The 22,817-nt window shown below is 40.6% G+C and overlaps 1 protein-coding gene across 1 annotated transcript in view; it reads right to left on the bottom strand.

Annotated features, from left to right (window-relative positions):
- ZNF236 (zinc finger protein 236) overlaps positions 1–22,817 on the bottom strand; it is a 146,393-nt gene that overhangs the window by 49,074 nt on the left and 74,502 nt on the right. Inside the window, exons 12-20 of the mRNA XM_025365657.1 lie at positions 18,148–18,289; positions 17,247–17,507; positions 14,113–14,366; positions 12,571–12,672; positions 11,932–12,083; positions 10,412–10,515; positions 8,979–9,130; positions 7,024–7,236; positions 2,480–2,762 (exon numbers count right to left, since the gene is read on the bottom strand). Coding sequence (XP_025221442.1) covers positions 2,480–2,762; positions 7,024–7,236; positions 8,979–9,130; positions 10,412–10,515; positions 11,932–12,083; positions 12,571–12,672; positions 14,113–14,366; positions 17,247–17,507; positions 18,148–18,289 — 1,663 coding nt within the window. The remainder of the gene's footprint in view (positions 1–2,479; positions 2,763–7,023; positions 7,237–8,978; positions 9,131–10,411; positions 10,516–11,931; positions 12,084–12,570; positions 12,673–14,112; positions 14,367–17,246; positions 17,508–18,147; positions 18,290–22,817) is intronic.

Genomic DNA, 22,817 nt, shown 5'->3' with positions numbered 1-22,817 from the left:
CTTAAAAAACCCAAGAACTCTGACAAATCAGCAGGAAATCCCAAACAATATCAGAGTAGAAAAGTGAGCAATGCACAGAGAGCTTACAGAAGAAATACAAACAGTCTAAAAACATATGCAAAGCTGTTCAACCACACTTAGAACCAAAGAAGAGCAGATGAAAATGACATCCTGTTGGCTGGAGCTGTAAAACAGGCACTCGGAGTCTCTGAAAGACAGAGGCACAAGGCCCTCTGGTGGCCTCTGCCAGACTCTACCCTCACTGAGCCCTGAGAGGCATACAGGCTCACAGAAGACAATCACGGCAGCGCCCTGCCAGTCATTACACATGGAAACTCAGTGTTCGTCAGGAGGGGTCTGGTAAAATTAATTTGGTATGCCCATGCGACAGAACCCTGCATTGCCATTAAAAAGAATGAAATAGATTTATAGATACTGACAAAGAAAAATATCTATGATTCACTGACAAGTAAAATTTTAAAAACCAGAATCGTACAACTTAACATTGGTATATGTCCAGACATTTCTGAAAAAAAAAAATACTTAAAAAACTGTTAACAGTGGTTATCTCTGGAGAATAGGACACCCTTCAGTACCGTTTTTTCTTTATCATCACATTTACTCACTGGGAGTCTGAACCTTGAACTTTTTTAAAATGAAGGCTAGGACAAGAAGAAGAAAACGCAGCTATAAGAATGTCCCGCTCTCGGAGTTAGCAGTGAGCCGAGATCACACCGCTGAACTCCAGCCTGGGCGACAGAGCGAGACTCTGCCTCAAAAAAAAAAAAAAAAGAACGTCCCACTCTTCTGGTCTTTAGCTACAGTCGATGGAGACACGTTTAGCACTTCATGTCGCCTTGGTGGCATCTTGTCTCTGCTAATTGGCTGGCACGCCCCACCCACAGGCAGGTCACAAAGTGCTGTCTCAACACCTCCATGTGACACCCTTGCCAGGCCTGACTTTCTCATCTATGACTCCACCACTAACCCCTACTGGAAAACTCTCTCTCTATCGGTTAGTTCACGAGTTCCTCTAGGCCACATACAACTGCTGGCCAGACTGGACTCCTTCTTATAAACATCCCAAGTTTTCCATCAGAACCCCTTAGCTCCTGCTCTCCTTCGTTTAACTTTCTATGTCTTATTCCCAACCTCAGATCACACCATCAACTTAGATTCTACCCTGGAACTTCACTACATGGCTTAACGAGAGCTTGCTATTCAAGGGTCCTGTGGCTGCACCACCCAGTAGGACCTGGGCGCTCTTTCTTCTCCAGTCACCTCCCTCATTGTCACTCTCTAGCTGAACACACCCCGCCGTCCTGCTGTGGTCAAAACACAAAGGCCAGCAGTCAAGGTGTGTGCTCACTAGGGTGGCACTGCCAACCCAGCAGTTCCTTGAAACCACCTACCCTTTCCCTGTAGCACCTGCTGCTGCCCTCTGTAGAATAAAGAGTACAAGGAACACACCCTCTTTGGTTTTCTGAAACATCCTGCAATATCGAAATCTTTGCAGTTTGTTTTACTAAGTTGCTGAATAATTAGTTCTATCTCCTAGAGCAAAACATAAGCATCCCCCTTATATACAGAAACTCTTTTGATTCTTTAGGAGAACGCTGATACTTTGGTCTTCCTTTCTCCAGAAAGGAAGGACATTCTCAGAGCCCCTTCTGTTCTTTACCATGGGTCTTGGTTTCCAGATTCTTCATGGTTCTGCTAAACTCGATCTCATGTATCAGCCACTGCTATTTGGCCAGTTGCCAGTGAGTCTCCCTCCTGTCACGTGATTGTGTCCGGCTCCTCACACTGACTGGCAGGCGTCAGGCGGGAGGGCGCCTGCTGCTCTTCTGCCTGTCCACAAAACTTAGAGCCCTGCCTTCCTCAATGGACAGATTTGTTTTCATTGTTTACTACTATGACAACCATACAGAAATAAGCATAAGCAATCTACAGAGAAAACCGACTTTCTTTTTTTTTTTTTTGAGATGGAGTTTCATTCTTGTTGCCCAGGCTGGAGTGCAATGGCAGGATCTCAGCTCACTGCAACCTCCACCTCTTGGGTTCAAGCGATTCTCCTGTCTCAGGCTCCTGAGTAGCTGGGATTACAGGCACCCACCACTGCGCCCAGCTAATTTTATATTTTTTAGTAGAGACTGGGTTTCTCCATGTTGGTCAGGCTGGTCTCAAACTCCCAACCTCAGGTGATCCTCCTGCCTCGGCCTCCCAAAGTGCTGGGATTACAGGTGTGAGCCACCATGCACAGCTGAAAACAGACTGTCTAATTAATATTCTGAACGAGCTTACTACAGAGAAGTAATTCAAGCTTAAAACCATACACTCTAGTAAGCAAGCTGCCATCACTCAGGTGACACCGGGTTGAGAAACTAATGGCCCTGCTGCAGTGAAAGTCACCAAAGGAGCAGCCGCCTGCACCTCCAGTCTTCAGAGCAGAACCCGCGCAGCGTAGCCATGCCCTCACCTCACCAGGTCGCTGGGCTTCTTGAAGCTCTTGGGGCAGTATGTGCAGCAGTTGGCATGCTTGGGCTCGTCCTGCAGCTCTGCCTGCTTGTCCCTCAGCTCGCTGATGCGGTCCTTTTCTGCCGCGGACTGCACCAGGACCTTCTCCGACACCGTGGCGCTCTCCTGCGGCCGGATCTTGGCTAACTGGGCTGTCTCCTCCTCTGTGAAAGTGATGACCTCAGGACGAGACTTCCGTGATGCATTTCTGTCAGAATGTTCTTCCTCCTCCTCCATACAAATGTCTAAACAAAATCAAGGAAAAGGGATCAAAAATCTAATGAAGAAAACTTAGGTTATTAGCAAAACAATTAAAACTAAATAGGTATGTACGTAATGAAAATCAGTAACTCAACCAAGCTATTTTTATGATGGTAGAGAGTTGCTATATTTTCCCACCTCTATTGAGAAACTTAGGTCATGGAAAGAAAACAGCCAAGTGTACTGGAAAGCAGGGGGCGGAGGATGAACAGAGGTTGATGAGGAGGTGAAAACATCCACTTAGATGGAAGGAATAAGCTCTAATGTTTGATAGCAGAGTAGGATGATACAGTTAAAAACAATGTATATTTCAAAGCAGCTACAGGAGAGAACTTGAAACATTCCCATACTTAGAAACTGATAAATACTTAAGGTGATGAATACTCCAAGTACTCTGATTTGATCATTCCACATTCTATTATTGAAACAAATTATCACATGTGTGTCATAAATATGTACAAATATTATGTAACCAAAAAAAACCAAGTCAAGGGCTTCCCTTAGGAGAGTGATGACCAACATTAGGAAGATGCTCGGATTAAAGACCTGCTTCTACCCCTCCCTGCAAACTCAGGAGTAAGCTTTGAGGCTGATAGTGTCCACACAAGCTACTGGTATTCATAAATACAGATATTAATTTATTCATAAGGGCAAAAAATGAATTACCCTGGGATTTTTAAAAACCAGAAGCCCAAAAATGGGAGACCAAATTAATAAATTAGCAAATGGTCCCCAACTAAAAACAATTACTATAAAGAAAAAAATAAAACTTTAAAAATATATATGGTTGGCCCTCTGTATCTGTGCCTTCCACATCCATAGATTCAACCAACTGCAGTTAGAAAATACAGATATTTTTTCTCTTGTTATTATTCAATAAACAATACGCTATGATGGCTATTTACAACCAGGTGCAGTGGCTCACGCCTGTAATCCCACTGCTTTGGGAAGCTGAGATGGAAAGATTGCTTCAGGCCAGGAGTGTGAGACCAGCCTGAGTCACACACCAAGACTCCATCTTTACCAAAAATTTAAAAATTAACCAGGCATGGTGGCACACACGTGTAGCCCCAGCACATTGGGAGGCCAAGTTGGGGCTTGGCACAGAAGTTCAAGACCGCCTAGGCAACAGAGCAAGATTCCGTCTCTACAAAAAAAAATTTTTTTTAATTAGCCAGGCATAGTGGTGAACCTGTAGCCCCAGCTACTCAGGAGCCTGAGGTGGGAGGATTGCTTGAACCCAGGAGTTCAAGGCTGCAGTGAATTACCATTAAGCTATTGTACTCCCGCCTAGGTGACAGAGTGAGACCCTGTCTCTCAAAGAACCCCAAATTATTTACATAGCATTTATATTATATTCGGTATTATAAGTGATCTAGATATGGTTTAAAGTATACAAGAAGTTGCATGTAGGTTACATGCAGATACTATGCTGTTTGATATCAGGAACTTCAGCATCTGCAGATTTTGGTGTCCTCAGGAGTCGAGGAACCAATCTTCAGCTGATACTGAAAGAGAACTATACGCATAAGTATTCACTCCTAAATGAAAAATAAGGATGCATTCCAAATGATTAAAAAAAGAATAATAGAGAGGAAAAAAAGTTTGGCTGGGAGCAGGGAAGTCATTATTGTACGACTGACTGAAAAAAACTTACAACTCAACAGAAACACTGAATTGCCAAAGTGAACAGTGATTAATTCACCAAATAAGTAAATTTAAAAACCAACTAGATAATTTTTCTTACCATATAAAAGGAAAAAAAGATGAGAGATGGCTGCGGGGGGGGAAGAAGATAGAGAGGGGAGCAAACGACAGCGAGGGTGTGGGTTGAGGGAGAAAGTCATGGAGGATAAAGCCAGTGGACTCAATGTCCATCTCGCAGAAATTCCAGAAAAAGATACAGCAAACTAAAATTCCACATTATACCAATAAAGCTTGGAATGATCTGAGGGTAGCTTATAGATAGCAGCCCCACCAACACTCATGAGGAAATAAGGAGGTAACTCTGTTAACATTCTTTAAGGAACTGAGAACACAATCAGTATAGCACAGGCTGGAGAGAGACAGAACAACAAAATTAAGCACGATAGACAGACAGCATGAAACAGACAGCAAGTGTTAGAAGCAGGCTAACGTCGCAATAAATGTGAGGGAATTTAACCCCTATCTAAGTCTCTAGGTTTGGGCAAAACAATGCAATTTAACACATGACTTTTCTCCTATGGACAAGAGTTCTTCTGCAGTTTCCCCCACAATGATCCAAGGAACATAAGACATATAAAGGTGAATCTAAATAAATATGTAGCAGTGAGATGAAGCCCAAACAGAACCCCCAAATTGATGCTAGAATTCAGTAGCATTAGAAGCTTTATTAATTGACAGGAAGGAATATGTAAAGAGGCTTAGAGATTATTTGTATTTGGCTGATAAATTAACACGCTCCAAATGACAGGGTTCTAGAAATAATGCCTGTATGTCCTATAGCCTTTAACTCATTTGAAGGAAAGGGCCATTTTCTTTTTATACTTTATGAAATCTAATGACAGAATTTTTAAAATGGAAAGAAAGGCTTTAGTAAGTATCATCGGACTAAAGAGTTTGAACTATCTCAGTATAACAGGTCAGAAACTTTTATTCCAGAATTATCTACTAAAGAAATGAGGTGCACAGTGGCTCTGGCCATGGTTAAGTCACAGTTTTTGTTACTTTGAGGGAGTTTAGGCTAAAGTTTTACAGACTTATTCCTCAAAACAGAAGAGAAAGGTAGACTACCATAACCCACCGGAGACCCCGGACGGTCTCACTGTGATCTTTCAGTCAGATGGTGGCAAAGCAGACAGAGAGGGCAGTACCTTGAGAGAGGATGATAGGCCACCAGCAGGTCCGACCTCTGATGACAGTCCCCATTTAGCAGCCCTCTCTCCACACAGCCACTGACACAAGATTCACTGACAACATTGTATACCAACTGTGCCAGGACAGGATGGCCGCAGCATAGGCAAGAGCCCAGGCCCACACATACACTCAGACCAGCCATGACCTCCAAGCGTATCAGAACTAACATGGATTTTAAAACGGCAATCTGTGTGCTGGCACAATGTGTCAAAATATAAAATGTGCTCCATTCTTTTTTTTTTTTTTTTGAGACGGAGTCTCGCTCTGTCGCCCAGGTTGGAGTGCAGTGGCCGGATCTCAGCTCACTGCAAGCTCCGCCTCCCGGGTTCACGCCATTCTCCTGCCTCAGCCTCCCGAGTAACTGGGACTACAGGCGCCCGCCACCACGCCCAGCTAGTTTTTTTTGTATTTTTTTAGTAGAGACAGGGTTTCACCGTGTTAGCCAGGATGGTCTCCATCTCCTGACCTCGTGATCCGCCCGTCTCGGCCTCCCAAAGTGCTGGGATTACAGGCTTGAGCCACCGCGCCCGGCCGCTCCATTCTTAACTCTATAATTTCATTGTGGAACTTACTAAAAAGAAGTTGTCTCTTATAAGCACAAAAAGTATAATCACAAAAATAATAGTTAGGATTTTTCCGCTTGGTATGGGACTTGGGAGAATTAACTTGTCTAATGTTTTGCTGGCTGGTGTACAAAATGAGATTAATCCATCTAACTATGCAGTGTGTTGTGTCTATTACATGAGACAATGTAATGGTAAGCACAGGTTTTGCCAAGGTTACAGTACTCCATAAATGCTACCACAGTACTCCATAAATGCTACCATTACCATTTCAGTGAAATACCAGATACTAGCTACAGATCCATCAATCCATCAACAGAAAATTATATAATAAAATATGATGGAATTCCATGGAGTCATCTGAGCTGATGCAGATCTGTGGTCAATAAATTAAATATGCCTATAATAAACTTTAGTAGATGGAAAATTAAGCACACTACAACACTATTTAGAGCAAGATACCATATTTGTTAAAAAGCATTAAAGTCTCTAACAACATGTGCATGTAAGCATGAAAGGAAGAGCACAGTGTGAGAGCGAATGCTCATTCAGCGTGTGGTGATTTGTAAGAGCAGATGTTTTCTTCATTGCGCCTCTGAATTTTTCTTCCAAGAGCATGTATGGCTTTCCTAATCAGAAAATAAAATTAACTATTAAAAACTCAGGGTGCTACTGAACTTAATCTGTACATAGCCAGGTTAAAATACTCACGGTGATTTGTGAATGGATTTATTCCTAAATTAGCATTGGGTTCATACACTTTGAATCAACAAACGGAAAATACCTCCTCCTTCTGTCTCTCCAGTGGCTGACACAGCAGAGGGGACTGCTTGGTGTCTCTTCATGTGCTTTTTACAATGCACTGTAGTTCGGAAACCCTCCTCACAAAACGGACACTTATAAGGCTTCATGCTCATATGTGTGGCCATGTGCCGGGTGAGGCTGCCATTGGTGGTGAAGGAAGCATTGCATACGCTGCAGCTGAACGCCTTCACTCCTACAAGCACAGAAACAGAGAAAAAATGGCTGGAACCAATCCTATTTCATTACCTTAAAACCAGAAGCAGTCAGAACCAAACAAAGATATGTTTAATAAGCCACAACATTATCCTGAGGCTTAGCAGAGTTTGGTTTAAAAAAAAGTAAATCACAAAATTGTAGATAGTTTATTTGGTGTGAGTTTCCAATTTTTAGAAATGGGATTGTTTTAAGAACATGGAAGTTAACACAGGACATCTTACTGCCTTCTCTACTGAAATCAGCAGGCTCTGTGAAGTCACAGTCTCCAAAACAAATCAAGTCCTCTCTGCCTTCAGTCTTTTACCTTTAAACTGGTAACATGTGGATTCTACCCCAGAAATGTTTTTTCCAATCCATCTTTTCATCACTTCCACAGCACATGAGGTATATTAGGCATTAAGAACTACTCTATAAATCTTCTATACAGCTTTATTTTCAAATAAAGTCCCATATAGAAGGCCTTCTCTCCTCTGGACCAATGACACAGAACCAAGTAACCAGCTATTTTCTTCCTATTTCTGTCTTTCTTCCACTGATCCTTATAAAAGTCATATATTGCTGCTCTCTGGTCCTTCAAAGTACCATATAAATGACTCCCAGCAATCCTTCCAATAACCACTAAAACCACTCCCCAATCATCAACCTATGGACCAGTCAATAAAACTTTTCCTTATTTTGCTTGGCTATATGTTTCTAAGCAGTATATCTTCATTTTCAAATAAAGCCTTATATAAAATATACACTGATATTAAACTTATTATTAATATACTGAATATATTAAAGATAAAATATGTTAAAAATATTTTTAACTGGACACTATGTATCTGATAAAGGTCCAGTAATCAGACTATAAAAACCTCTTACAACTCAATAAAGCAAATAATCCAATTTTAAAATGGGCATAAGATTAGAACAGACATTTCTCAGTGTCTGTGAAAGATGTTTAACTTGATCAGCCATCAGAGAAATGCAAATCAAAGCAAAACCACAATGGCACGTGGGAAGGCTCATGACCATCCACAAGGCCGGTCATGAGAGAAGCAATAATAGCCATTGGCAAGGATGTGGGGAAACCAGAGCCCTCCCACCCTACCGTGGGCTGTCAAATACCACAGCCACAGTGGAAAACAGTTCCATAAACTCAAATACTTTAACAGAGTTAACATATGACCAAACAATTCCACTCCTAGGTAGAGCAATGAGCCTATGTCCACACAAAAACTTATATACAAATGTTCACAGCAGGATTACTTATAATAAACAAAATATGGAAATAACCCCAGTGTCCATCAACTGATGAATGGATCAATAAGACGTGGCATATCCTACAATGGAAAGTAATGAGGTTCTGATCCACCTATACAGCACAGATGAAACTTGAGCACACTGTGCTGTGAAAGCAGCAGACACAAAATGCCACATATTTCTATAAAATACCCAGAACAAGCAAAACTCTAAAGACAGAGGTAGGTACTGGGTGCCTGAGGTTCTGGGCATTGAGGGGAAATGGGGAGTGACTGTTAATGGGTACAGAGTTTCTTTTGTGTGTAATAAAAATGTCCTAAAATTACAGTTTTGATGGTTACAGAACTCTACGAACATACTAAAAATCACTGAATTGTACATTTTCAGTGGGTTAATTGAATGGTATATGGATTATATCTCCATAAAGCTTTTTTCTTTAAAGGACTAATCTCCAACTATAAGGCAGACAATGACCTGTGTGTGTCTTCTCGTGAGACTTAAGCACCCCGGAGGAAACAAAGCCACGTCCACAGAGTTTGCACTTGTAGGGCTTCTCCCCGGTGTGCGACCGCACGTGCTGCTTCAGGTGACTGGACTTCTTAAAGCCTTTGTTGCAATAGTCACACCTGCAAACATACAGAACCCAGACCACGTTAATTCATAGCACAATTACAAATACAGCACCTGAGACGGGAAGGAAAGCAAACAAGCTTCACCAACAACCATGAAACATTTAGGCACAACTGTTACAGAACCTAGGTGTGCTCTCCAACATTGAAGAAATTATAAACTATAAAATATTGCCGACAATCATTTGTTAGACCAGATTGTTATAATCTTAAATGTATTACTTTAACAGCAAATCCTGTAACTCCCCAGCAGACATAAATTTGATTAATTAGAAACTCTCACTAAGCATAACAGGAAGAAAATGTATGCACTCTTTTCTTTAAGTCATTAGACACTGTGAATCCTTCCATCGCCTCTGAGGCAGAATCACTCCTGCATCTAGTCACTCGTAAATGCCAATCCATGTACTCCTTTGGTTTATAAAATACAAAACAGAGTGTCCTGGAGTTATGCTGAATAATATATCAATATGCAGTATTATTTCCCCTTCAGTTGTTACTGAATAGACTAATGTTATCTTAAGGATTAAAATAATCATAAATTTCAAAACTTCTACTCACATATTATTAAAAGCTTATTGCATTAGTATGTCTCTTTTGTCCATTCTCAAGTTTTAATATCCAGTAAGAAGTTAGCGATGTCCCTACACTATAACCTAAGTCAAGACTGGGTGCCCACATAGAGGCAACTAACTTTCCTCTCAAGTCCAAATTAAACTAAAAGCTGGAAGTGTCTGAATACATTTTGAAAATTCACTCTTGTAAATTTGGTTTGGCGGTGGCTCACGCCTGTAATCCCAGCACTTTGGACGGTATATACTGCTGAGCCAGCGGACGGACATCTAAAAGACATCTAAAAAGCTGTCTTTCTAATTGTGCTGTACCTTGGTACACAGATTGTCACATGTAAAGCACATGAAGAGTCTTGAACTAAAAGGCACAATATAAATTTAAGTAATTTCTGAAAATGGAAAAATAATGACTTAAAACAGTGACGGGAAGCTATAGCAGAGTACTTCAAACAGACAAACTGAAGACTGCTGCATCCAAATCCTGGCCCACTCGCTTATTTGCTGTAAAAAGTTTAGCAAGTTAATCTCTTTTGTCTCAGATCCCTTATTTACAGAATATGGATGACAGTGGAACTGTTTTGAACAATTTTGAGAGAATGAAATTGCAGAGCCCTTGGAGCAGGGCAAGCACACAGCAGCATCTGTCAGTGAGGCATCCGTCGCTGGGAGCCGGCAGCACCATGAGCTGGTCTGTGCAGACAACTACCTGTAAGAGCGCCTGCTCTGGTCCTCGCTGTCCTCCAGAAACTGGGAACCTTGTGCCTGCAGGTCCAGTTCCTCTTGGGATGACTCCTGAATCAAGCGAGTTGTCTAAAATTTAAGAGAAGTATAAAGCAAACTACTTGAATACCTGTGAATAAACATAAAACAACTCAGCAGCTAAGAACTAAGGATAAGAACATTCATAAACTGAGGATTTAAGAGGGAGAAACCCCAAATAGTCCACTGTAATCATTTGGGCCAGAGCAATAATAAAGATCACTTACACAGATTTTATTAAATGAAGATCTATTTATTTTCCATTACCCTACCTTAATACAAAGTTTAATCAACCATAAAACTGATTATTTTATATATCTTAATAAGAGATTCCCCTTCCATCTGCTCTACTCTTATTGACAGCGAATAAAACCCCACCTTCAGAGAGTATAATATTGTCTCCTCTTGTCACACAAACCAGAGGGATATGTTCTCCATCCCCAAGAACGGTACCATGCATGCTTGGAGCAGCCACACTGACCCCATCCCTCCCTGACAGCGGCATTACAACCCATGCTACCACAGCAAGGACGAGCAAAAATCCGGTCAATGTTTTCTAACCACTCTATAACAGACGCACGCTCACACTGAGCAGAGGTAAGCTCCACTGACCTTCAGAAGGCCTGGAGTCACAGGACAGACTGCGAACAGTGGAGTCATCCATCCCTATGCAGCAACTGCACGTTGCTGTAAGCAAGGGCTTGTGTCTCATTTGTTTACCTGACTTCCAAAACCAACTTAGATAAACCACAACAGAACTGGGTTTGCAGTTTTATTTAGAGAGCTCTGGAGTAAAGTCAGCTGCTAAGAAGTATGTTCTCCACTTCCCAGATTCAGCATCTGCTGCCTGTTTGTAGTTTCTAGCTATGAGAAAAATGTTCTGAAATTTTCACGGGAGGATCCAGCCCTACCACTTGGGCAAAGCTACCAATGGTGGATTTTAAAGAGGGATAACAATTGGTCAATCATTTCTCATCACTATTAAGAAATTTCCAAAAGCAGAAAAATGAAAATGAAAACGAAAATTAAAATGTCTCCAACTAGGCGTAAGAGATAAAATTTTAAATGATGCATTTAAATGCTTTTTAATGTCAGCATTCATTATATTTTCCTTCTAACATGTTTAAAAGTCCACAATTAAAAATGTTTAGGTTTTGTGCCTAAAGCAACATAGTATCTTTCAACATGTTATTACCTAACACTCTAGTAAATTCTTAGCTTTTAATCACAAACGCAAGGCCACACCATGGCACGGAAACCTTTAAGTAAAATTAAAATGTTTTAAGGAAAAAGAAAGCCCGATGTACTAACACTGAGGATTTCCCAGGTAATGCAGCAACCTTAATGTTACAAGAAGTGAGCACACCTCTTAAAATTTCCCTTAAGGAAATTTTAAATAATCACAGTGAAGAATAAAATAGCACCTGCTAAATACTGCCACATATGCACCCCTCTGTTCATACTCACTACATTCATCCCATCAGAGCTGGGAGCCTGCAGCAAGCTCTGTTGGTGGAAGCTTGTGGAGAGGGCCTGAGACTCAAGTGTGCTGGAATCCTGTAGCTGTTGGACAGGTGGAAACTGAGGCTGCTGATGGTACGTGTCAGTCACTGTAAAACCTGAAATAAATTAGAAAAGAGGAGTTCTACAAAAATACTAAAGTTACATTAAAATGTTTTTAAAAAAGGGTTTATAAATTTAAAATGTCTAAAGAGGCATTTCTATTTTCTGAATTAGAATCAGGACTAGCTGTTATTAGCAAGCTTTCACATTGTTTGCTAACAGGCAGGAGGCTGTGCTCAGCAGACATTACAGCAGCGGAGGCTTTACAGAACCAGCCACCACAAAGTTTTAATTTCTACTCAGCCACCTTTTCTTGGCTGGAAACTACGTGTAGAATGGCTGCAAAGGTCACTTTCCAGAAGACCTGAGCAGACCACAAAATAGTATGCATCAACAACAAACACATCTACAATGTATGCAAAAAGTTATCTGGTTTGAAACCATACATTTTAGAAGGGCCTTAAGAGAAAACATGTAAGGTTGTCGTAAAATTAAATTCAACTGAGGTACACTCACAAATTTCATTGAAAACCCACCACTGACCTTGGGGTAGCCCTGCCGGTTCGAAGGACTGTTGCGCAGGGGTCTGCTCTTCAAACTGGTCTATGTGCCCTCGCAGAGGGTCCTGTGGAGCCACAAACCCATCTAAGGATGAGATGCAAAAAGGGGGACTCATACATTTGGAAGTTATTTCACATCTGCAAATCTGCCCAAAAGTACACTTTGGCGAGTTTTCAAATATCAGACACCTTATTTTGAAGAGACAACAGGGATAATTTATATATATCTATATGCTTAAAGCATTCTCTTTGCATTTCTAGAATATCATCCCTGAAAGCCTTTAGCATCTGTCTTAGGCATTATTTCATTAAAAAATATTCTAACATGCTATTACATTCCATAATTGTTTAGAACCTTTTTGGGTGTGCATGGTTGCAGGCACCACAGGGTAAGTGTATAATCCTACCCAAAGACTAAATACATTTGAGACATCCATAAAACAAAACAGTAAACTGGTCAGCACATTGTTTGTTGACATGCCTGTGTGAGATAAGAAGCCTGTGCCAGACACAAGCCAGCTATGCCACTAATCACACAGTCTACAGTTGACCTGACATTGTTTTTTGCAGCCAAACTTTACTGATGAAGGAAGTGATGTACTACTTTATATTCTGGTTCAGGAGCCTAATCTCACTGCAGACCAGTCACCAACAGTTCACTGACCTACATTAATCTTTGAATCTACATGGAGTGCACTTTGTAGAATACTAAAGATCACACAGATGTACACTTGAAAGATGTTCTCAATATATTGGGCATAAAAGTAGGTCACAAAATAGTACGCACTGCAAGATCCTATTTGTATAACTCTTTTTTTTTTTTGAGATGGAGTCTCACTCACTCTGTTGTCCAGGCTGGAGTGCAGTGGTGCCAGCTCAGCTCACTGCAACCTCCACCTCCCAGGTTCAAGCAATTCTCTTGCCTCAGCCTCCTACGTAGCTGGGATTACAGGTATGCACCACCACACCCAGCTAATTTTTGTAATTTTAGTACAGATAGGGTTTCACCACGGCCAGGTTGGTCTTGAACTGCTGCCCTCTAGTGATCCATCTGCCTTGGCCTCCCAAAGTGCTGAGATTACAGGCGTGAGCCACCACACCCAACCTTATTTATATAATTATATATGCATACCAAACACACACACACACACACACACACACCCCTGCATATTTGTATGGAAAAAAAGTGGAAGCACCTATATCAAAATAAGGATGGTAGATTTTGCTGTAGTCCTAAAATTTCAACTACTTCCTAACAAGATTTTGAATATTTCCTAACAAGAAGTCTGATCATTCTGTTTTTGCTTAAAAAAAAAGAACTTCCCCTAAGAAATCTAATAAAATTGAAGAGTAAAAATCTAAGAGGACATGGAATGATATCAAATACTCACATTCAATCTCTCTCACATACAGCCCAAATTGTTTTAAAAGTCAGTGATCCACGGGAGACATCAATGGACTGCAATGAGTGGGAAAGGCTGCAAAACTCTGTTGGGATCAAAGTTAAATATCCTGAAACATTTACCTTCATCTGCTTCCAAGGGCTGATCTGTCAACTGCTGGCCCAGCCCTGCTTCCTCTGTGCCCACCACGTGCTGAGGCTCCAGGTCCAACATGGCCTCGGGGTTTGCTGCGACCACCTCTGCCGTCTGCGGCAGCTCGTCGCTCTCGATCTCCACCTGCATCTGAGTGGAGGCCTGCATGCTCTGCTGGTCCACGGTGCTATCGTCTATCGAGGCTGCCTGCTGATGCTGTTGGAGCTGCTGGGCAAGTTCGTATCTTCAGAAAAATTAATGACAGTTCATCAGATTAGATGCTGTCGAAGGTTACTTGTGTGGGATACTACAGTGAAAAAGTTGTCATTGATTAAATGACATTTTTTATTAATGATTTCATTTTGAAGTCATGATGGCAATTCAGATAAAAATGAACACATTAGTAACTCTGAAGAGAGCTCGTCTGCCTCATCTTTTAAGTGCTTCCACTGGCTACAAGACACGAGGCACAAATGGAGGATAAAGGACAACACACACCCGAATGCCTAATAGTTTAAAAACATTAAAAAGATGTCTCGTGTTTAAAAGTAAAACTCTCCCAACTCAAGTTCGGCAATGAGTCTAAGTCTTCAGAAAAATAATTGTACTAAATGAGACGACACCTTTATAGACTGCTCTAAATCTGACAACACATGTGGTGCACAGAGAGGCTCCAGCCTCATCACCTACTGTCTCTCACAGCCCGGGCCACAGGCGCTTTATTGGACCAATGATCCAAATGTTGCTGCCAGCAACATTTACACACACAAAGTGTATCCGGCATATATTCATCAAAGTCAGCAATTTCTCTTTCAAAGGAAAAGATGAACAATGAATTCAGCAATGAACTGAGAACTTGAAAAAAAAAAAAGAAAAAGAAAAAAATATCACACAGTTATCTGTCTAACAGGCTGGCTAGTACAAAGAATATCTAAGACAAAGAGCTGGTTGGGCGCGTAGCTCACACCTGTAATCCCAGCACTTTGGGAGGCCGAGGCTGTCAGATCACCTGAGGTCAGGAGTTCAAGGCCAGCCTGGCCAACATGGTGAAACTCCATCTCTACTACAAATACAAAAATTAGCCAGGCACAGGGGTGTGAGCCAGTAATCCCAGCTACTCAGGAGGCTGAGGCAGGAGGTTGCAGTGAACCAAAATCGCACCACGGCACTCCAGCCTGGACAACAGAGTGAGACTCCGTCTCAAACAAACAAACAAAAACACCCACACACACAAAAAAAGTGCCGCCTGGTCCCCTCTTCTGCCTCTGCACACACAGACCATACAAGCTGTGTCACAGGCTCTATTCCAGTGTCTTACTAATCCGCCTACTCAGAATTTCACTCTCAGTTCCAAACAAAATTTTCCCTCTTCGTTTTCTAATATCCAAAATAGACAATTCATAACTACTTTTACTGTGGAAAGGAGAACAAAAATGTGTCGCATGACAGAGACGAGTCAGAAAACGCAGGCCTGCACCTACACTGTGATGCTTCCACACAGCAGCGCAGTGGCATGCAGGGGTCTGTATAAGCCACTCTAACCTAAGCACCCGTGTGTCACATGCTAACTGATGGAGGCTTGTTTTCTGTTTGTTTCCTTGGTTGTTTGCTTTTCCCCATAAATTTGACTATAGTAACCTTCTTTACCTATCTTTAGTATATGTGATATTTTGGGAATTTCCAACGATTCAGACAAAGGAATGAAACCCTGGCTGGATGCTCTCCTTGTAGGCAGACTCCAAGTGCACACAATCTGTAAAAGCAAAGCACTGCAGCTCTGCAACGACAGGCTGATCTGCTTAGTGTCCTCTCAAAGCTCTACACTGATCTCCTACATGTGTCCCTTGAAACTGATGACAAATAATGGCCATGCAATATACCACTTAATAAAGGTGACTCCACAATTATGCCATTGGTCACTGGGTCTGGAAACAAGGGCCTGAACACCCACATTCCCAATACTACCACAAAAAGTACACTGGAAAAGGCTGGCTTCCTAACTAAAAAAGATTTGATTTAAACATTCCACTGAGCAAGCAAGCACCCAAGCTCCATTCTTCTTAGCATGGTAAGCTCTCGGGCCAACTGGGGACCCGTCACCCTGCTACAGCGAGCAGAAACAGAAGTATCTTCAACATCCATGTGCCCCCAAGTTCCCCAGTTCCCAAACACATGCAGTGCCCTGCACAGGATTCCCTCCACAAAATGCAGTGAAGTATAACTGGATATGTAATTGACAGGAGTCCACTATATAACACCGCCAATACCACACTCCCTGGGTGGTTTTAAGCAGCAGGTAAATTTCTCGGCTAAGCAATCAATGATGTTGAAATCAAAAATGTCAATTCTGTTGAGGGTGCTTAGACATTCAGATCAATAATATCAAAAAACACTATCACAGTTAACTTATTTTAATATTTAGGGTTTTGCTTTGTAGGCGACATCCAGGCAGACATATCTGGGTTAAAATGCTGTCTCAAAGCAAATGTTTCAGGGCAGCAACTTTAGGCCTAGTGCCTCTCCCTTTCACATCTCCTAAGCTGTGGTCACCCTACCCAGGTTTTACAGTACCACACGAAATTCTGCAGCTTCACATCGAATAGGCCCTAGCACTAGTCAGAAATGCATCTCTTCCGGATTACGTCCACATAGAGATGAGCTAGCCTTCCAACCATGTGGAAATATAAGCTAGGCTGAATGAAAAGTTTATGGAATATCTAAAACATGTATCCTTTAAAGCCAACAACACAGAATAATTACCATTCTGATTTGCTGATGACAGGCCTAGAAATCATAGGGTCTTTAAGATTCTCTTTTCTGAAATATTCACTATCTGACTATACCAGATACAGTCCAGCATTTCATCTATCAACTAACAGCTTTAAAAGAGAGCTTTACAGAATATAAACTGCTTCATTATTAAATTAAAAATGAAAATGCTAATGCTTCAGTCTATGGCTCCCATTACATCCTTAGACACTAATACTTACATTTCTTGAGCCCATATAGTACAAGCTAGAAATAATCATGTAAGAATCAAAGACAATTATTTCCTAAAAACACTCCCCACCATCTACTGGAAATTATAAAGATGATAAAAAGTGACCATTAGAATTACACCCACCTGTGGGTTTTCATGTGCTTTTTGCAATTTAGTGAAGTCTTAAATGTTTTTTGACAATAGGGACACATATAGGGACGAAGGTCGTTGTGGATACCCATGTGTCGCCGTAAGCTGCCACCAGTAGTGAAAGCCCCATTACATATCAGACACTTGAAAGATTTCAGTCCTGTGTGTGTTCGGATGTGTGCTTTGAGCACACCTGCAGAAACAAAGCCTCTTCCACACTGAGAACATTTAAAAGGTTTTTCACCTGTGTGGGATCTTAAAAAAAAAATACACATTTTAATGAATAAGTTTCTTATACTTTTATAATGCTTTGTGACTAGAATGCACTCTTGCATTTCGCTTCACTTCATCATCACATTTTTTAAAGCTAAACAGCAATGCCGGAGCTTTCCCACATTTTACAGGTGAGGAAGCCTGAGACTCAAGAGTGCTTAAGCGAATTGCCTCAAGTCACACGACTGAGACGAAGCTAGAAGCCAAGTCTTCTTCTAAGTTCTATACTTTTTTCATGACATCACACTGTCTCTTATGATCAAGGTTTGACTTCCTTTTCACTGTGGCTAGTACTAAGAATTCACTTAAACTCCGATAAACACATCTGAAAAACATAAACGGAAGTCTAAAAGTAAACCAAATACTTCTTCGATATTTCTTGGAAACTGCAAACATTGAAATTTAATGAGCATATACATAAATTCCAGGGGCAATTTTGTAGAATATTTTAGTCAAGACATTAAAAAATAAAAATATTAATTACCAATAAATGTTTTGGAGTCAAATGAGACATCTTAAATACCAAAAGCTAATGCTACCATCCTAAATACTTCTAGAAGTCATCAGGTCACTAAGTCAGTTTAATTATACTAAATTTCCACCTGTGAATCCGTTACCTTACCTGATGTGTTGTTTAAGGTGGCAAGATTTTTTATATGCACGATGACAGTAAAAACACTTGTATGGTCTATCTGCTTCATTAACAAAATTATTATTAAAATAGCTTTGGAAAAACTGGTTTTTTGGAATGGGCTGGATAAGACCTACAAACCAAAAGAAAAGCAGACATAATTCACTGTCAATGCTAGTAATAAAATTAAATGTCACAAGGCATATGTTTTACCCAGAAGATGAAAATTCTGATGTTAGACTCTAATGTTGCAACTATTTTATTTTAATTGTGTTAGGAACTGGCTATTCAAAGAATACCTATGGGGAAACATAATAAATTAATATATTTATAATATAACATTACAAATTAATTTATAAATTAATATAAACATTATAAACACATTCAACATGAGAAATATCTAGTCACAATTACTTCCTTTGATTCCACAGCCAATTTTTAATGAATTTCTACATTTACTTTCTATATGGGCATTTGTTGACAAAAATTCAGGATAAGCAAGATTTTAATACCTTGTTTATTCAGTATGAATACTGCACACTAGGTACTATAATAAACTGAAAACAAAAGTGACTATAACATGATCTTTTGTTCTACAAAGGTTAGCGTTTTCACAGATATCACTAAAGGGATATCTACAAACAACAAAATTACTAATTTAAATATTTCACATTTTATATACATTTACCAAATAAAGAATTCCTTCAGGTTGACCATCTAATAAATATGACTTGATCAAGCTACTGCATTATATCAGGAATTCAGGACAAACTTAGGGGTAAACTTTCGAATTCCTTAAGAGTCACTTGGAACGCTAAGAGGAAGACGCACACAGTCTTCTATCAGCCTCTGTCAGCCTTGGGCTGCTCCTTCTGCCCAGACAAGGAAGCATTGGCCAAGATTCTGTCCTCTGCCCACAGCTCTCCATTCCCAGTCCTCTCTCCTCCCTCAGTTGTACCTTAACTTCTATGCAATGATTAGCATGATGCACCTCTGAACACACTCTGTTTTCCCTGACTTTCCATAAAAATACAGATTCCATTTCAATTTCTTCCCCTAAAATCCACTTCTCCCAGCTTTCCCAGTTGCATGCCTGGAACAGTCTTCTCCTGGTCCCTAAGGCTGGGGAGGTCCGGACTTCTGAGAGTTCCCTTCCCTCTCTTGTACTCGGCATTTGCCAGTCCTGGCATTTGCCAGTCCTGATGATCAACACCACTCCCATGTCTCTTAAACTTGCATCTTCGCTTCTTTTTCAACTGCCACCAATCGCAACAGTGAAACAATTACAAAGCTGGAGGGAATTTGACAGCCCAACCAATTTCACTTAGCTCATTATTAGATTTAAGGAAATATTCCTATGCTTCCTGAAGCTTGCATCACAACCCTGCTTAGTTTTCAAAAAGTATTCAGAACTCTCACTTGTGATATAATCCACACAGCACAACCCTTAAGATTGCCAAGCCTTTTCTCATCTCACAAGCCTTCTGGACAATCAGAGCTGTGTCAAAGACCTCTCTCCCGGCAGCTCTGACACCACCCTGTGCTTGACAGCACAGTCTCACTTTTTCCTAAGAACTCGTTCTGCTCAAAAGAGAAAAATGCAGGGTGGGCATAGTGGCTGAGGCCTGTAATCCCAGCACTTTGGGAAGCCAAGGTGAGTGGATCACCTGAGGTCAGGAGTTCGAGACCAGCCTGGCCAACATGGAGAAACCCCATCTATACTTAAAAATAAAAATAAAAATAAAAAAATACAAAAATTAGCCAGGCATTGTGGCACACGCCTGTAGTCCTAGTTACTCAGGAAGCTGAGGCAGGAGAATCGCTTGAACCTGGGGGCAGAGGTTGCAGTAAGCCGAGATCGCACCACTGCACTCCAGCCTGGGTGACAGTGAGACTCTGTCTCAAGAAAGGAAAGAAAAAAGAAGAAAAATGCAGGCATCCAGTCCATGCCCACCACCTTCCCTAGGATACACATGCTAGGACACGCAGACTGAATGCCATGCCTGGTTCTCAAAAACAGTCACGGCAGAACCCTGGACGCAGGTTTCCTCTTCTACAGTGCCCTCAGTCAAGGACTCCCTTAGACTAGCGCTAGCTTCCTCAATGAGCATTCTATTTTCATTTACTCTCACAACACTATTCTATGCTAAACCTCATCTTACCATGTTTTTATCAAACTCTGTCCCCCAAAGATTGTGACAGCCAAGTCTTTTCTATAGCCTCTAAGGAGCCCAGAGTCTGAGAGAAGAGATGAACACAAATACAAATAACAAAATTAAGCATAAGACAAAGTTACAATATTTTACAATTTACAGTGTGAAACTCCCTCTAGCAATCATTTCCCTCATATGTCTCCATCAGCCTAAACCAAAGAACTCAGCTTCCCCTATCTGGTCTAAGATACAGGCATCTGTGAAGCCACAAGCAAAATATATCCCATTTTAACCCTGAAACATGTCTGAAGAGTCAAGACTCTTGAGAGATTCAAAAACTTGAAGTCAAGAAACCCATGGGTATATAACTTGATTTATGGGAACCTGAAAGAAGAAACTGGTCTGTTTTTTCATTTTGTAAGCAACCAAAACTGGCCAAGGATATCAAAGTATTCTAAACTACCAAGGGCGTTTTGATCCCATTCTATGCTCAAAAACAGTTAAATAGCGTAATAATTATAGTTCCTAGGAAGCTTAGTATAATTCATACATCAAATTATCAGACTTTTTTTTATTTTTAATTTTTTGAGACAGAGTTTCACTCTTGTTCCCCAGGCTGGAGTGCAGTGGTACAATCTTGGCCCACTGCGACCTCTGCTTCCTGGGTTCAAGCCATTCTCCTGCCTCAGCCTCCTGAGTAGCCGGGATTATTGGTGCCTGCCACCATGCCTGGCTAATTTATGTATTGGTAGTAGAGATAGGGTTTTGCCATGTTGGCCAGGCTGGTCTCAAACTCTTGACCTCAAGTGATCGCCCACCTCGGCCTTCCAAAGTACTAGGATCACAGGCGTGAGCCACTGCGCCCAGCCAGACTGGTGTTTTGGAGAAGATGATCTTTTACTATCTTGTCAATTTGTTGTGTATTTTGGAGTTTTCTATTTATTCTACGGTCAATTCTGCCAAGTATATTATTCTAGAAAAGATTCATTTTTCTATTTCCTTTTCTATTTCTTCTACAGTCAGTTCTGCCAAGCACATTATTCTAGAAAAGATTCATCAAAATTTTCAAATATATTAGCAAAAAGTTGTAGAGTATTTGCAAACAATTGTTACCTCATTTGTATCTGTGCTTACAACTTCTTTCTCATTCCTAATACTATGTTTTCTCACATTTCTTTATTAGTGACAAGTCATCTATTTTTTCTGTTCATTTTTATAAGTTTTGTAAAACTTCAGTTCACTACAGTTTTGTCTTCTATCTCCAATTCCATTATACGTACTAATTCAGGGGTCCCCAAGCCCCAGGCTGCCTGTTAGGAACCGGTCCACGCAGCAGGAGGTGAATAGCAGGTGAGTGAGCTTTACCACCTGAGCTCTGCCTCCTGTCAGATCTGCGGCATGTTAGATTCTCATAGAAGTGCAAACTCTACTGTGAACTGTGCACGTGAGGAATCTAGGCTGTGCGCTCCTTCTGAGAATCTAACGTCTGATGATCTCAGTGGAACAGTTTTACCCGAAACCATTCCCCTCACCTGATCCCCCATCTGTGGAAAATTTGTCTTCTGCAAAACCAATCCCTGATGACAAAAAGGTTGGGAACTGCTGTATTAATTCCTTTCTGCTACTTTCTTTTCATTTTCCTAGTTTTTTAAGTTAAATATTTTACTTATTTTCAATCTGTCTTATTTTCTAACAATACTCAAAAGTCTTAATTTTTCCTAGGACAGCTTTGATCCATCCAATCTGTTTATATAATACTCATATCTGTAGTACGTAGTATCTGTTTTGAGTCCTTCTTTTCATGTAATGAAATTTTGGATTGCTATTTTATAAGTTTTTCAGTGAACTGTAATCAAAGATTGTATCCTACACAAAATCAACTTCTGAGAATTTACTGAAATTTTTCTGTATCCTAGAATGTGATCAACTTCTGTTTCATGCATAATTAAAAGTGTGTAATTTAAGGCAAAAGGTTCTATAAAGCTATTAAGTAACCCTTTGGATTTGTGTGCTCAAATCTTCAGTTTTAGGTGTTTATTTAAGTTGACCTGTCTAATTGAGGATCTTTCACTACACTTGAGAATTTGAGTATTTCCTTTCTTTGAATTTTTTTGGTTTATATATTTTGATGTTAAACTCTTAGATTCACACAAGTTTATGGCTGTTGATCATCTTATTGGTGGCCCCCAATTTTTAACAATCTAAAATCTCTCTATACAATAATTTGCAATTATTGTAAATAAAGGTTATGCTTTGGAATAAAGGAATTATATTTTGTTTAATATTAATTTTGCTTATAGATTGAATTATCTTTCCCAGGAAAGTAGTGAAATACAGAAACTGCAAAAAAATGTAAATTCACACATTAATAAGGGCTATGGCCTAAATGTTTGTGGTCCCCCAAAATTCATGTAGTAAGAGGTAGGACCTTTGGGAGGACATAGCCAGAAGGCACCATCTGTGAGGAAGAGAGACCTCACTAGACACTCAATCTGCCAGCACCATGAC

The sequence above is a fragment of the Theropithecus gelada genome, chromosome 18 (genome assembly GCF_003255815.1).
Source record: "Theropithecus gelada isolate Dixy chromosome 18, Tgel_1.0, whole genome shotgun sequence".
In the NCBI taxonomy this organism is placed as follows: domain Eukaryota; kingdom Metazoa; phylum Chordata; class Mammalia; order Primates; family Cercopithecidae; genus Theropithecus; species Theropithecus gelada.
This window is presented reverse-complemented; position numbering and strand designations above follow the sequence as displayed.